The following is a 16,782-nucleotide window of genomic DNA, read 5'->3' on the forward strand; positions in this document are numbered from 1 at the left end:
TTCTGTTTTTAGAATGATATAACCACCAGAGTGGTTTACAATAACAAGATGTTCTTCATAATTTAAGGACTGCCACCATAGGCTCATTTCTTCTCCTTATGGATATTTTAACCCACCCTTCTTTTTGTCTTGGTAACTGGTAATTCCAGAGCCACCTGGTGTTTTGGGAAACCTATACTACTACTACTAATCATTTCTATAGCGCTACTGGACGCACGTAGCCCTGTACATTGAATATGCATAAGACCTATTTGCATAGACTGGAGAGCCAGCACCGTCAATCTCTCTCATTCATATTCACCAGTGATACCCAGAAAAAAAATGGACTCTGGGGTCACCAGTATAGGAGCCATGAAAGTATTCAGCACTATAAATAAACTAGGAGAAGCAGCACCTGTCCTGAGCCTTCCAGATTACATTATGGCATGCCATTTCTTTATTAAAAAAATATGTTCACACCCTTTTTGTACTTTTTCAATCAAGACTATTTTCTGATAACTAACACACACACACACACACACACGTAAAAGTAGCTTAAGTGATCACCATAAATTTTTTTTTCTCCTAATTTGTTTCATCTTGACTATTTCAATTGAAATTTATGAACATCCATCAAGCATTACACTCAAACATACATTCCATCGCAGGAAACAAGAAAAAACATGCATCAAAAGAAATGAAATACACTGTATAAAACCACATTGCTTCATCGTGACTATTAACTCACCATAGCCAGGCTAAAACCCTTCCACCATGCAGGCAGAGCAGCTATGATCAAAGCCTGGCACAGCTGGCAGCCTCAGAAAAATCTACCACTCCCAGTCTTCCCAAGGCACAAACACATCAGCCTCCACACCATCCCAGACTTGGTAAATAACAGACAAAAGATCTGAAACAAGATCCTTTTTCCAGTCTCAGAGACATGACACCTTGGGCATATATAACCTTAAATGTCTATTGCAGCAAACAACTTTTGTTTTCCAATAGGTACAAACTCTACTAATGTTAAACCTCTTCCCTTTTCTATTTTATAACAACATAACCTCTCTCACGTTCCTCCTTCCCTTATTAATTTCAGTATTAAGACTGTAAACTGCTTAGTTGGAAACCTGATAAGCGGTATATCGAAAGCTTAATAAACTTGAAAAATGTGTTTCCCCATTCTTGCTTCTCCCACACAGAACAGCTTAAAACTGTCAAAAATAGCATTAATTGTAATATTTTTGTTCCCCCTCTCGCATTTTATATTCTTTTCCTACTTTCTACTCCCATGGCTCAGTCAATGCAGCAACAGTACTCAGCGTGCGGCCCTAAAGCTTATTACGCATTGCCACAGTGCAATCATTGGGACTCCCATCCCCGAGGGCTGTGAATGTTGCGGCAACTCAGAGTCGAAGAACTGATCTAACCCAGCAGTGCACAGGGTCAATGAATGACCAGGCTGGCCTAGACAGTAACAACAGAGCAAAACTTGAATAAATTTGAACTTGTGAAAATTCTTAGAAGAGATATCATTAAGTTATCTTTCAGTAGTTTTGATCAGCTCCCTGAGAAGCTTTCACCATAGTAACACAGTAGGTGATGGTAGATAAAAGACCTTTATGGTCCATCCAGTCTACCAAACGATAAACTCCTAGTATATAGTTGGGGGGGGGGGGGGGGGAGATAGGACTTGGAGCCAGATGCACAAAGGTCCCCTTAAGGATCCATCTGCGTTTCCAAATCAGTAAAAATTTACCTATTTAGAAACACAGAGGGATTCACTAAGAAAATTGCATGCAAATGAGCTGCTCGTTGCTTTTCCGACCCAGTTCATTTGCATGCAATATGGGGGAAGCAAGTCGGTGAGCTGAGCATGCGCAGAACAGTCAATCTCTACGTGTGGCTGCTCTGCGCATGCTACAGACGGCTCTCATACACGCAGACAAGCTGCGTCTATGATAGCAGTAGATTTACCCCTTTTTTTTTTTTTTGGCAGACACAAAAGCGCTTTTTTTTGGCTGGGCATACCTGTATTACAGCTCCCTACCTCTGGCTGCTGGAAAAAAGTAAGAAATACCTCGCTCTGCTGCTCTCTACTCTTCTGTGAGGAATCAGCAGCATCAGGGCTTGGTTCCAACCCCAGCTGTTCCTGCTGCTTCCTTCTATTGGCTGGCTGACATCCTAGAATGCCATCTCCCTGAAGATGGACTCTCATTGGCTGGCTGCTGTCCTAACTCCTCCTCCCCCTAGGACTTCCCTGATGACATCACTTTAGAGCTGTGAACTGATTGGATCCAAACTTCCTAGTGTCCCCCTCCAGTAATGAGTGGGCAGGACATCCCAGAATGATGCTGTCCAATTGGTTTAGCTCCCCTCTGTGGAGGGGGACACCAGGAAGTTTGGATCCAATCAGTTCACAGCTCTAAAGTGATGTCATCAGGCATAGGCGCCCGGTATATGAGGCTTGGAGAGGCTAAGCCTCCCCTGAGGGGTTTAAAGTGTTGATTTACCTCCATCCTCACAGCAGGAGCTGCAGTGAAAGCCCTCTAGCCTTGTGTAACCAGTTGTAGAAATTGGTTTATGGTTTAATTTGTTTACCTTACTGCTGGTAGAGCAGGGGGGGTTGGCTGCAGGTGTCCTGGGTTGCCAGGGAGATATTTAACGAGGATGACTTCCTGACCTGCACTGAGGACAGATAGCAGCAGAATCGGATACTGGGCCAGCATGATCAGAAAAAGTCACCAGACAACAAAGGTAGAAAAGATCATTTTATTTTCATTATAGTGTTTGGAATATGTCCACTTTGAGAATCAGGTGCTCAACATTAAAAGTTTATATCTATTTACTTATTTATGGCATTTGGAGACTTCCGGTGGAGCCGGGCGGCAAAATGGCAGCGCTGCCGTGAGCTCCGTCGCGCCACAAATGAAGCCCCGAATTTGACGGACCAGACCCGCTCCAACGACCCACCACATGCTGGCAGAAGACTAGGGCATAAGTAACGCAAGAGGGGCAGAGCCCGGAGATCGAAGGCGGCAGCGAGGAACTTAAAAAACAAAAAAGAACGGCGCGCCCCATAGCGCAAAATGGCGGCTTAAGGCAGGAAACTGAAGCGGCGGCGGCAGCGGCAACGGGCAGTCCGGAGAGCCGCTTAGCAGGTAATCATCCAGAAGAGGTGAAGCAGAGTGAGGAGGAATCGAGCCTGGGGGTGCACGATAGGGGAGAAGAAGAACAAATTAAAAGATCGCCACAATCCACTTAGAGCTGGCAAGGGGGAGACTCCAGGAATAGTAGCAAACAGCTACCATGCAGTTACTGCACTAAGACACAGTAAGGCCGCGATTTCCTGAGCTAAAAGGCTGTTAAAGTGGATGGCACCTCAAAGAGAGCGGTTTTCCTGAGTGTCAGCACAGTGGAGAGTGGCGCAGGTAACAAGCGCCCAGAGAACAGTGGAAGACCCCTTCTCGCACTTAAGGTCTGCTGAAGCTCTGGCCTCCTGGTACAAGAACAGATTTCAGGAAAGCCATACATATAATACGAACTGTACCAAGAATTTATGTGGGCTGAGGCTTTCCAGATATATTGATTAGTATTTACAAGTGCACCCGCAGCCTGGGCGAGAAGTGGCGGAGGACGTCCCCAGTTTTTGCATGGAGCAATATCTGAAGCCTGTGCCCTCTGGAACCACGCGCAGGGGAACGAAGTTTGATAAGGAAAAAACATCTCCACCTAAATCCAGTCACAAAATGGCGGATCAGAAACAAACAGGTGTAGGAGAATTTACAGAGAAGCAACTCGCCCAGATTACTGCGGCGGTGAGCGCGGCCCTCAACCCAAGATTTGATCTACTGGCGGGGCAGATGAAAAACATGGAGTCTTCAATGGCAGACACAGAGAAGAGAGTGGATGAGGCTGAAAACCGGATCTCAGCAGTAGAGGATTCAGGATCACAGCATTTACAGGAAATAGCGCGTCTACAGGAGCAGCTTAAGTTGCAGCAGGACAAATTAGAAGATATGGAAAACCGGGCACGCAGGTGCAACCTGAGACTTGTTGGACTGCCAGAGAAAATTCCGGAGAAGTCACTGGGGCCTCTTCTAGAAAAGTGGCTGAAAAAAGAACTGGCTTTATCTGATAGTTACGGAGAACTGTGTATAGAGAGAGCACACAGGCTTGGACGCTGGCAGCAGGGTATGCAGCGCCCCAGAATTGTCATCATTAAAGTGCACAATTATTTGCACAAAGAAGAGATCATCCGAGGCTTCAGAATAAAGCTAGATTCCCTTACATATGAGGGGTCCTCGATAAAAATTTTTCAAGACTACTCGGCAGGAGTTCAAGAACAAAGGAGGCGATTTCATCCACTATGTGCAGCGTTAGCCAATAAAAATAAGAGATTTATGTTAATATATCCAGCCACTTTGAAGATACAGCATGGGAACCAGTGGCATTCTTTTCAGAAGGTCCAAGATGCGCAACAGTTCGTGGATGCAGAATTGAAAGAACCAGATCCCTGAGAATAATTGTGGTCCAGAGGAACAAGTGCCATAGCAGTGAACCTCCTTGAGAGGAGGTTTAAGGACTGGTAAATGCAAATGTGGTAGCAATGTCTAGGATTTAATGTTACTGTTCAGGTTAAAAGTTGCACTGTTTGAGACATTTTGGGTTAAAATGTTAGATTGATTCAATGCTGCATAAGATGTAAGTGCGATCCAGAAGTCAGAATCTATCGTGCACAATAGACTGAACGCAAGAGGGGAGAGGAATAGGAGTATACAAAGGGGGGAATGGTCACGTTAGGGGCTTCAAGTAGGTGATAGAAGTCAATAAGAGTCAGGGTCACGGTGGGAAGGGTGGGGGGAGGGCATGACGAGACAGCAGAAGGGAAACAAGGCACAGGGACACTATAGAGGGCAACCTGAGGAGAAGAGAGGACTTTTTCAAGTAAGAAACGTACTAGACGGGAGAGACACAAGCAGGAACTTACTTAATCCACATTTAGCGAAGGCCGATGCTGGAGTGGAAGTGATAATATATTTACTGCGGCGGCTGGGGAAGGGCTGGGACCCAGCAGCCAAGCGATATAAAATAACCAGGAGTAGATGTCATATCATTATCTGTACCACATTGTAAATTAATTACATGGAATGTGGGGGGTATCACATCCCCATGTAAGAGAAAAAAGATTTTAAAACATTTAAAACATTTAAATGCTGATGTTGTGTGTATGCAGGAAACAAAGCTATCAGATTTGGAACATGAAAAACTCCAACAAAGCTGGGTCGGGCAGGTGCTCTATGCTTCAGCGGAAGGGAGGAAGGGTGGGGTAGCGATATGTTTCCATAAACGTTTAGCCTATTCAGTTAAAAAAGAAGTACAAGACCCCGCAGGACGGTATCTTTTGGTTAAACTATGGCTACAAGGGAGGGAAATATACATATTAAACATATATGCCCCTACGCCACCGGAGAGGTCATTCTTCCCTAACTTACTGAAGCAAATGACACCATATCAAGGTAAAGACCTGATTGTAGTGGGAGATATGAACTGCTTGATGGACCCCGGGTTAGACTGCACAGGGGCAAGAGGACAGGCTCACGCAGCACACAAGATAGGGAAAATGTTGAAGGAATTTGGGCACTCTCTCTCTGTGATAGATGTTTGGAGGAATTTACACCCCGAGATCAGGGAGTACTCGCACAGATCGAGGGCCCACGGAACATGGGGAAGGATAGACTATATATTTATATCAGAGAGGCTGTTTCCTCATGTCGTCAACTCCAAAATGGAGGAGATATTAATTTCTGACCATAGTCCCGTCTGGATCGAACTAGATAACCCCTGTAGTTCTGTGACGTCCAGACGTTGGAGATTCCCGAGTTATTTAGCAAATGACAAATCATTTCAGAAATTTTTAAAAGCACGATGGGAGGAGTACGCACATTTCAATAAAGTCCACCAATCTAACCCCCAATTATTTTGGTGCACAGGAAAGGCCGTTTTGCGGGGAGATTTGATTGCATACGTCGCGGCCAGACGGAAGAGGTCTGCGCGTAGTTTAGTTAGTTTAAATAAGCAACTGGCGAGGGCAAGACGTCGACATCTGGCGCAGCCAACAGAAGTTAATAAAGACAGATACTTGGCCATACAAGCCTCCATCAATTCAATGTTACACGAGAATTTACTTAGAGATCAGACCTTTCAAAAATATAAGTTTAATAGATTTGGCAACAGGGCAGGGGGTCTCCTAGCAAGGATGGTTAAGAGGAGGGGTGGTAATCGGGCGATCCCAGTAATTCGGGATAGCAAGGGGAATATAACTAATAAGTTAGATGAAATACTGAGAACCCTACAAGAGCATTTTATGCACCTATATAAGAAAGACCAATCAGGGGGGAGACTGGAAATAGCAGAGTTCTTGCGGAAGGCAGGTATGCCACAGTTTGGAGAGGAAGAGATAGCTTTGCTAGACACACCGATACAGCCAAAGGAGTTGCAAGCCGCGATTAAGGGGTTAAAGTCCTATTCAGCACCTGGGGTAGACGGATATTCGGGAGAGTTCTATAAAATCATGCAACACTCCCTGATAGGGCCTCTATTTGCATATCATCAAGCGGTTATTTTGGATGGGAAGTTCCCACTGCATGAGAACACTGCGTGTATATCCCTATTGTTAAAACCTGGGAAAGCAGCAGAAGAGCCGGAGTCATACAGACCTATATCATTAATCAATGTAGACATTAAGTTATTGGCAAAGATTCTGGCTGAGCGTTTTAAAGCGCACCTCCCCAACATCGTTGGGCCAGCACAGGTAGGGTTTATACCAGGGAGACAGTCAGTGTTGCATGTAAGGAGAGCTCTATTGTCAATGGCCCAGTGTAGATATCAGAAAATCCCTGGGCTAGTAGTCAGCTTAGATGCTGCTAAGGCATTCGATAGGGTTAGTTGGGACTTCCTGTTTGAATTACTGGAGTGGATGAAATTACCCTCTGGGATTATGCGAGCAGTACTGGCCCTTTACACTGATATGAATGCACAGGTAGTGGTTAACGGAGGGACTACGGCAAGATTTTCTGTGGGAAGAGGGACACGTCAGGGTTGTCCCCTCTCTCCATTGCTATTCGATCTGACACTGGAACCGCTGCTTAGGCTACTAAATTTGGAAACTGGGATAAGCGGAGTGCGCTTGGGAGATCAAGAGGTGAAAGTCCTAGCATACGCGGATGACATCCTTATGTTGCTTACTGACCCCCAGCGCTCTTTAAAAACCGCATTGCAGGTGATTCGGGAATATGGCAATTTGTCAGGGTTCTCCCTGAACTATGATAAATCGGGAGCAATGCCCCTTGACGAAACTGTTAAAGCGAAATGGCAGGGGGAGTTCCCCATCACATGGGTAGGCTCTAAATTGAAGTATCTAGGGGTGATGATTTCTAATAACAATGCTTCGTTGTACAGGGATAATGTTGACCCCCTCATGGATATGACTAAATGTAAATTGACCATGTGGCAAGAGTTACCACTTACAATTTGGGGACGAATTGCACTTTTCAACATGATGATAGCTCCCAAATGGCTCTATATATTTCAGCAACTACCCCTCTTTTTAAAATCTAAAGACGACAAAAATCTCATTAAAATAATACAGGGGTACTTGTGGCAAGGGAAAAAACCTAGATTAACATACGAGCAACTTACAACACCACGGGATGCGGGAGGAATGGGTCTTTTGAATATTAAGTTCCTGACGGTTGCCTGTTCTATGAGACACATAAATGATTGGTACCGGGGGACTTCAGATTTTTCTGTGACATCGGTGGAGATTACTAGGATCCCCGGGATACATTTCAGTTCATTGCTGCATACTGGGGTTGCTTTGCCTGCGGATGCGTTTAAAAGGCACCCGCTGTTGCGAGCTCTCAGGGAGACCTGGAGGTGGATATGTAGGAGACGCCACTTCTCGGCCCGGGTATCCCCTTGGCTGTCGCTCCGTAATAATCCGGCTTTTCCACCAGGTCAAGGGGGTGGAATATTTAGTAAATGGGAAAAACAGGGAATAGTGTACTTAGCACATATTGTGACAGAAGAAGGGAAAATGTATTCCTATCTTGAGCTTCAACAAAAGTATAAGATTTCGGGGAACAATCACTTTGCATACTATCAATTAAAACACTACTTGGCCTCTTTAGATTGGAAAGATTTAACGGAGGATGTGGTGGAAGTCCTATCAGAGGATTTCACCCTAGGAGCCCAGCTTTCTGTTCCTTTAAAGTTTCATCATCAGCAGCTTAAAGATTCAACGGCAGAGATGGATTACAAGGGGCTGGCACGGAGGTGGTCACGGGATTTAGAATGTGAGATTTCTCCCGAAGTCTGTAAAACGTATTTGTGGTCTTTGTACAGACAAAGGTTGTCAATACCGCAGAGAGAGAGGTTATATAAGTGGCTCCTAAGAACCCATATATCCCCGAGTAGAGCATTTAAGGCTGGATTTGCGGAAAATGGGAATTGCCCTCACTGGGGCATATGTTCTGGAGTTGCAAATATGCAGAAAGGTTTTGGCAACGGGTGGGGCAAGAGGTAGATCGGATTTGGCAATGTACCTTTATTAGAGATCCACAAATACTATTTAATAACTTTAGATACACAGCAGCTCCTCCCGAGGGGCTAAAGGCGTTTTTATGCATGGGAATGTACTATGGCATTAATTCAATTTTGCAGTTTTGGAGAGACACGGAAGAGCCTCCCCTACAGGTGTGGCGGGGTCAAATGCTCAAGCAAATGCGAGTTGACCGGTGTGGAGTCCGAGAGATAGATAGTACTCCGGGACAGAGGTTCAGGGCGCAGTGGGAACCAATGTGGGAGACCTTGACACCTAGCGGGAGGAGTTATTTGTTAAACTTTTAGAACTGCTAACGCATTACATTGAATATGTGGTTTTAGGGGAGGAGTGGGCAGAGTATGAGATTAATGTGAACCTCCATTTAATGCAGATAGCGGTGGGTACTTGGCTTCTTAAAGCAGGCTGCCAGATTAACAAAAAGGGGCCGGGACAGACATATGTGACAAGAAGGCCTTCCCATACTTTAAATGATGGGTGGGCCCATTCGGATACACACACACTGGTTTAGAGAACATAAAGGCCTTAGGCTCTGAAGTTTAAACTTGTTTCTTTCGGTTATAAGGTGGATGATTAAGGAAAAGTGTCAGACTCTGGGTAAAGAAAAGGGAAGGGGAGGGGAAGGACGACGGGAAGGGGAGGGGGGATTTGACAAGACTATAACTGGAGTAGGTAGGAGGATTGCACAGGAATACAACACTAGCCCAGAACCTTTGTAATTGCATATGCTGAGTTAAGTGTGGAATGGAGGAGACCTATTAGAGGTCAGGCCCTTTATTTATACCAAACAGTTGATGTCAGTAGAAATGTATGACAGAATAAGTATATGCAAATACCAATTTTAAAATTCCTGATCAAGTTGGCAAGGGCGGGGGGTGGGGGGGTGGGAATAGGATGTAAGAAGTAATAGACAATATAAAAGATAGGATCACTATTCAGGTAGCACTCAGCTTGTTGGAAGTTGAATGGATGTAATTTACATTTGTTGAATAGTTTCATGTTATGTAACTAAAGGATGGTTGATCCCCTATTGTTAGAAGAATGGAGTAATTTTTCTAGAGAGGGAAGGGCATCGGAGGGCTAGATGGAAAAAGGAAAAGGGGTATACGATGACTACTGTACTAGCCAATTTCTGTTTAGTGTGTTAAGTGTTATGCTATTTGATTTATGTACAACGTATTAGTTGCCTGTCTATCTGATCTTGTCATCAATAAAAACCTTTAAATCTTATTTATGGCATTTTATCCCACATTAAACATGAATTAGGGTGTTTTGTGGCTCTACATGAGAATTGTGATGATATGATCCCTTGTTTCATATTGTTGACGGTCTGCATTTTCCGTATGGGTGGTATATTGGTGTATTAGGTTCTGCCCAGTGTAATATTTATGGTACAGTAAGGTTCTGAGTGTGTTTTTGCACAAAGTTGTGCATAGTGTTTTGCAGTTCAGCGATTGTGGTTAGAATATGCTTTGAGCAACCACTTTATTCTTTGACATATGATACATATCTAATACCTAAATTTAATAAAAGGTATTGTGACTTTTATTTTTATTTATTTTTTCTGTGTGTTATCAGACAGTTATGGATTTAAGCTCCACCCCTAACCCCACCCCCTTTAGCCTCCCCAAACAGTTGGGCCACCGACTGCCTATGTCATCAGGGAAACCCTGCAGGGAGGAGGAGTTGGAACAGCAGCCAGCCAATGAGAGTCCATCTTCAGGGAGATGGGCGTTCTAGGATGTCAGCCAGTCAATAGAAGGAAGCAGCAGGAACAGCTGGGGGTAGAACCAAGCCCGTGTCCCACAGACACTGTTTCTTTGATGGACCCTCAACTTCCTTGCATTTTGGTGAAGTCACCATTACTTTTATGCTTTACATTTCAGTCCCCCCCCCCCCCCCCCCCCCCACAATTTCTTGCCAGTAAATGTAATTTGAAAAAGAAACATATGTGGCACAGCTTTCATACAAGCAAAGAAGCTGTGTGTAAGCTGTCATACTATTTTTTTTTGTGCTCCATCTTCCCTGCCTTGTTTCTCCCCTTCTCCTACTTGCAATAATGAAGAACCGGCAGGTCCACACCTCACATTAAAATTTCCATGGTAAAGGTAGGGACTGCTTTTGTGCATGGGGCCGGAAACGGTAGTGCATCGAATCGCATTCACATTATAATTAAAATTAGATCATTTGCATTCCGTTTTCGTTAGCTGCTACCGTGACAGGAAAATGACTCGGAGAACCCTTTCGTGCATGTCCCGGTTTACTACTTGTGCGCTAGAACCAGTTTAAAAACCACGTTGCTGGCTCATTAAATTTAGTGCATCTGGCCCTTGATGTACCGCCTTTCTGTAGTTACAATCAAAGTGGTTTACATATCATATACAGGTATTTTGTACCTGGGGCAAAGGAGGGTTAAGTAACTTGCCCAGAGTCACAAGGTACTGCAATGGGAAATTGAACCCAGTTCACCAGCATCAAGGCCTACTGCACTAACCACTAGGCTATTCCTCCACTACTACAGTCTGTGTCCCACTAGCCTTAATCATAGGAGCTTGAGCACCCCCAATATTGAGAAAAGTCCATGTATGTGTCCAGGGAGGGGTTATTTCCACTGGGCTTAGCACCCCCAATAATTTTGAAAAGTTGGCTCCTATGGCCTTAATCCCTAACTACTGGATCTGATGCTTAAGACCTGCTAGGTTGTTTTGATTCCTTCCATTCTCTTCCCATATATTTACATTATATTTATGTTTATCCCACCATAGTTGATTACGTAGCCTAATGGTTAGTGCAGCAGCCTGAGAACCAGGGGAACTGGGTTCGATTCCCACTGTAGCTTCCTGTGACTCTGGGCAAATCAATTAACCCTCCACCACCCCAGGTACAAAATACCTGTATATAATATGTAAACTGTTTTGTTTGTAACCACAGAAAGTGGTATATCAAATCTTATCCCTTTCCTATTAATACCTACCAGCAGTGTATGCAATAAAACCCTCTTCGCCCAGCTCCATTATCATTTTCTGCTTCCATCTCTCCAGATAAAAAGCCTGTTGCATAGGCATGGTCTGCTGAAGAACATGGGTCACGCTGGGTACTTTGGTAGTCATTTGGCTCCTCGTAGGTAAACTGATTTTAAGTGGAACCCTAGGATCAGTTTTCTCAGTTGACAAAATTGTCTTATCTGGGTTTACTAAAGGTATCCAATTGTGAGGCATTTTGGAGTCTTCACCACTGGCAGGAGACTTTGATTTAAGCACTTTTCCATACAAAAATTGGTCTTCTTGAAACAGATGTCCTGGTGTCCGTGCTCTATCTTTGGAAGAAGTGACTGAGTGGACCAAATCTTCATATTTTTCTTGATTGATGCTTTCATAGCCATTTGCTTTTTTCTTTTTGCTGTAAAAACAGCAGGCGGTAGAGAAGGAAAGCTGTTCTTTATTCAAAACTTTCGTCCATAAAATGTTTAATGTTTCATATCTTTTATTTAGGAGCTGAAAAGGTTTCATGCCCAGCAGCAGCATTTATAGTTTAGGTCAGCTTTGTTTCATCTGTTGACTAGAATGAGCCTTCCTCAGTTACCTAATATAGAAAAAAAAAAAAACCAGGTATTATCATTGCTTCAATGGCTGTTACAGTAAAATGTTATCGAGTTTATAGTTCAAGTCTGAAAGGCAAGGACTTTTCTCCATTTTGTGTTTTTGAAAGGTTTGTATATCAAGTTGAAATGGAGAAGTAGCCTAATAGAGTAGCGAGCTGAGAATCAGAGTTCAAATTCCACTACCACTTTTTGTGATCTTGGGCAAGTCACTCACAGGTCCTTTTACTAAAGCTCAGGTTTGGATAGCTTCCTAAAAGAAAAGTTCATAAGTCATTATTAAAATGGACTTGGGAAAATCCACTGCTTATTTCTGGGATAAGCAGCATAAATTGTATTGTACTGTTTTGGGATCTTGCCAGGTACTTGTGACCTGGACTGGCCACTGTTGGAAACAGGATACTGGGCCTGATGGACCTTCGGTCTATCCCAATATGGCAACACTTAGGAACTTATGCATTAGTGGGTGCTATGTGCCATGTGGCCCACAGGTATAGAACAAGACACGCAGCATTTAACGCTTGCTGTGCATTAGTATGCAATAAGCTTTAGTAAAAGAGACCCTTAATCCTCCCACTGCCAAACTGTTAAGTTTTCTGGGAGACAGGAAAATACCTAGAAGTGTATTTTCAAAGCAATTAGACTTACAAAGTTACGTGGAGGAACGTTTTAGTCGGACTTTGGACATTTTGTGCTAAATCCAAATAGGTTTAAAAAAAAAAAAAAGAGCCATCTTTTTTTTTTTTTTTTTTGAAAATATCATTTGTAAAAAGTACAAGTGAAAACCGTAGAACATCAAGCCACTGGGATGTAGGAGAGGCCAGCATTTTTAGCATACTGGTCCTGCAGACATCCCAGGAGAACAATGGGGGCACCCTAAGGGGCACTGCTGTGGACTTCATATATATGCTCCCATGTACACATCTCACTGTTGCTCCCCTTATTTTGTCCACTGAGCCCACTGCCCTGAACTATACACCACTAACAAAGCCGTTATGGGTGAAGCGGGTACAGTGGGTTGTGTGTGATTTTTGGAGGGCTCACAGTTTCCACCACAAGTGTAACAAGTAGGGGGAGGTATGGGCCAGAGCCCACCTGTCTACAGTGCACTTCACCCACCACTACACTACTCCTGGGACCTGCATGCTGCTCTAATTGACTTGGTTATAACACCTGAGGTTGTCAGAGACTGCTGAGTACTATTTTTATTCACATTTTTTTGTGGTGGAAGAGGGTCAGTGACCACTGTGAGGGGAAGGGGGGGGGGGGGGGTCCATCCATATTTACCAGCCAAATTGATTGTTGAGATCTGCAACTCAGAAATTACTTGATATTCCTTCTCATCATGTCATATGATATGATGAGTACAGAAGATATTTTATATTGCTGGTCTTTGAATCAAGAGGTTTGGAAAACTTAATCATGAAAAAGGTGTATCACCACTCTTAACTTTGAAATCCAAATCAAAAACCTGGATTATACTTTAACAAAGGAACCTCAAACCACCTCATGGACACCCATTGCTATTCAAGCTTGGTTTGCCATTCAAATGAGGAGTAAATTACTATCATTGGTTCAGGTGGGGAGGATTGGAGAAAAAAAGCCACCCGAAAAAAACTCAAATATAATTGAGAAAACCGGATGGTCTAAAAACTCCTTGCCTCTCCACTATTATCAACAGTTAAGATAGGTGCACCTCCCCTAACATATAGACCCCCCACTACTACTCCTATACAACCACCTGAACAAATACCTCTCTGCCTGCTATTATATCACTAACCTGAAGCGGTCTCTAGCAACTATTTAATCATATCACATAACATAGAACTAATTCTCAATTGTTCTTTTTTATATACAAATATTCCTTGTTAGTTCAAATAGTTCAACAGTCACTTATCTGCTTGCTGTTGACGCAGGACTCCTTAGAAATACTAAATTCAGGCTGTAGATAGTTGAACGTGGAGCTGGTACTAGTACTTAATTGTTCAGTTACATAAACACCTTCCGTGTCTCTTTAACGATTACTCTTCCAGTTATCGTTGTAATCCCTCTTCCGACAAGTGCGCCTTGTTTCGCCAAAATCTGGCTGCTTCAGGAAAATTTCGTAACCGGGATCCTACTCAGGACCTAGAAAAAACCGAACTTATTCACAATTTGAATTCTCAGACTGGCGCAAAGAAGCAGATCGCTACCCGGAAGTTTAAATCCTGCCTCGTAACAACTACAGACTGGAAACGCCCCGCCTCCTTAAGGGCTGCTCCAATCAAAATGTTCCATGACTGAAAGGTGGCCTATGAGCTTTAATAGTAGGCGTTCCACTCTATATTGCGATTCAAACCTTGCGGTTCCACTGTTTGTAAAAGATAGATCCAAAACTGTTCTTTTCTCCATAATATGGTTTTAATATCCCCCCCTCTCTTACCCAATATCACTTGGTCAATGACCATGCAGGTTAATTGATCAAATTGGTGTTGGCAATGCACACAATGTCTAGTCATAGGTGCCTCCAACTTAAGTTTGGTAATACAATGTCTGTGTTCGATGACCCTAGTTTTAAACTGGCGTGTAGTATGTCCCACATACATTAAGCCACATGGGCACCAGAACACATACACCACATTGGTAGATTCACATGTGGTGTTGTGTCTTAGCTGAAAGTCTCTACCAGTTGTAGAAGTAAACATAGAACCTTCCTTAGTTATTGAGCAAATCGAGCAGTGACCACATTTTTGATGGCGACCTACTATATGATGTTTTTGTGTCCACACATCTGCGTAACTAAATTGATCTTGAAGATTTCTATTGCGTGAAAAAGACATCATTAAATGATGATCAAGAAATGCTGGTTGTGTAGACATAATATTCCAGTGTTTTCTTAAGATAGCCGCAATCTGAGGGGAACGATTAGTAAATTTTAAAACACAAGTCGTGACTTGTGAATCCCCTTGTTGTCGTGTATCTACCTGGTTTTGTGTTTCTGAAGATAATAAAGATTCTCTATGATTATATAGAGCACGTTTGAAAGAATGTCTAATCAATTTATCGGGATACCCTCTCTCTTTAAATTTCATCTGCAATTTCTTAGAGGATTCCCGATATTGCTCTGTCGTGTCACAAATCCTTCGGTAACGGAGGAACTGGGAAAACGGTAAACTTTGTTTAAGGTGGTAAGGATGCATGCTATCGTATCTCAACAATGAATTTCTGTCTGTACTCTTAACAAAAACATCTGTTCTTAAAGACCCCAAGTCTTTTTTGATGAGTACATCCAAAAAATTAATCGACTCTGGATGACTATTACTTTCAAATTTAATCGTTGCATGACATCTATTTAAGCAAATGACAAAATCCTCCAGTTCCCTTTGTGAACCTTGCCAAAGAAGGAAAACATCGTCAATATATCTACCCCAGTATTTGACTTTCTCATATCCTTGTGCCGTATATACAAATTGTTTTTCATATTGACCCATGAAAATATTTGCTATTGAAGGAGCAAATGAAGCTCCCATAGCTATGCCCGAAATCTGTAAATAAAGATCATTATTAAAAATAAAATGATTATTGAATAAAGCCATCTCCACTATTTGTACTATAAATTCAGTGGGTACTGTGTGTGGACGAGGACGACCCTCTAATGCATTTTCAACTGCCTGTACAGCTTCTTTTTGAGGAATTGAAGTATAAAGTGAATGCACATCCAAAGTGACTAACAATGTCTCTTCATTGATACTTAACCCTGTTAATATTTGCAAAAAATGGGAAGTATCCCTAATATAAGCTGGTATGTTTTGTACTAATGGTCTTAGAAAACAATCCGTATATTTACAAGCTCTTTCTAGTAAAGAATTCCTTGAAGAGACAATAGGCCTACCTGGGGGAGAGGAAAGGTTTTTGTGGATTTTAGGGACCGTGTATAAAATCGGTGTTACTGAATAGAAAGGGCACAGAAATTGTCTTTCTTTTTTGGTCAAGAATCCTTCATTCTCAGCTTTTTTTGTTATTTCTTGTAGCTTACTAAGTAAGTCATACGTCAGGTCTTGACTCAACTTTCTATATGTGTTTTCATCTGATAGTTGTTGTTGTATTTCATTAATATAATAGTCCCTATCTAACACAACCACCGCTCCTCCTTTGTCAGCTTTTCTAATGACTATAGTGCTTTCATTTTTAAGTTTTTGAATTGCTTTAAATTCCTCACTAGTCATATTGTTCCTGTTATAACCCTGAGTTGTCTCCATAGTAGCCACGTCTCTTAACACTAGTTGTTTAAATATCGCTATCGCTGGATTAAGAGGGCCAGGGGGAATCCATTTACTTTTTACTACACAATCCGAGAAACCCCGTGTGCCATCTTGCGACTCATTGAAAAAGGTCTTTAATTGAAGACACCGGATGAATTTTTCAAACTCAGAACGAAATTGGAAAGGTAGATGTTTCGAGGTAGGAACAAAGGACAACCCATGGGATAACACCAATTCTTCAGCTGCTGTTAAAATATATTTAGATAAATTAATCACAGCGAGTCGTCCCGTCGTCGTGTTCTCATTCCTCCTCTGTAATTCGTTTCCCCTCGATTTCTTGT

At 42.8% G+C, this 16,782-nt stretch overlaps 1 protein-coding gene across 4 annotated transcripts in view; it reads right to left on the reverse strand.

The window, feature by feature from the left end:
- MGME1 (mitochondrial genome maintenance exonuclease 1) overlaps positions 1 to 16,782 on the reverse strand; it is a 53,769-nt gene that overhangs the window by 24,508 nt on the left and 12,479 nt on the right. For all 4 annotated transcript variants that reach the window (XR_003941440.1, XM_030196255.1, XM_030196253.1 and 1 more), the window contains exon 2: positions 11,577 to 12,184. Coding sequence is in view for 3 of the 4 variants with exons in the window: in XM_030196255.1 (XP_030052115.1) it covers positions 11,577 to 12,126 (550 nt within the window). In the remaining variant the exon portion in view is untranslated. The remainder of the gene's footprint in view (positions 1 to 11,576; positions 12,185 to 16,782) is intronic.

Source organism: Microcaecilia unicolor, chromosome 3 (assembly GCF_901765095.1).
Source record: "Microcaecilia unicolor chromosome 3, aMicUni1.1, whole genome shotgun sequence".
Classification (NCBI taxonomy): Eukaryota; Metazoa; Chordata; class Amphibia; order Gymnophiona; family Siphonopidae; genus Microcaecilia; species Microcaecilia unicolor.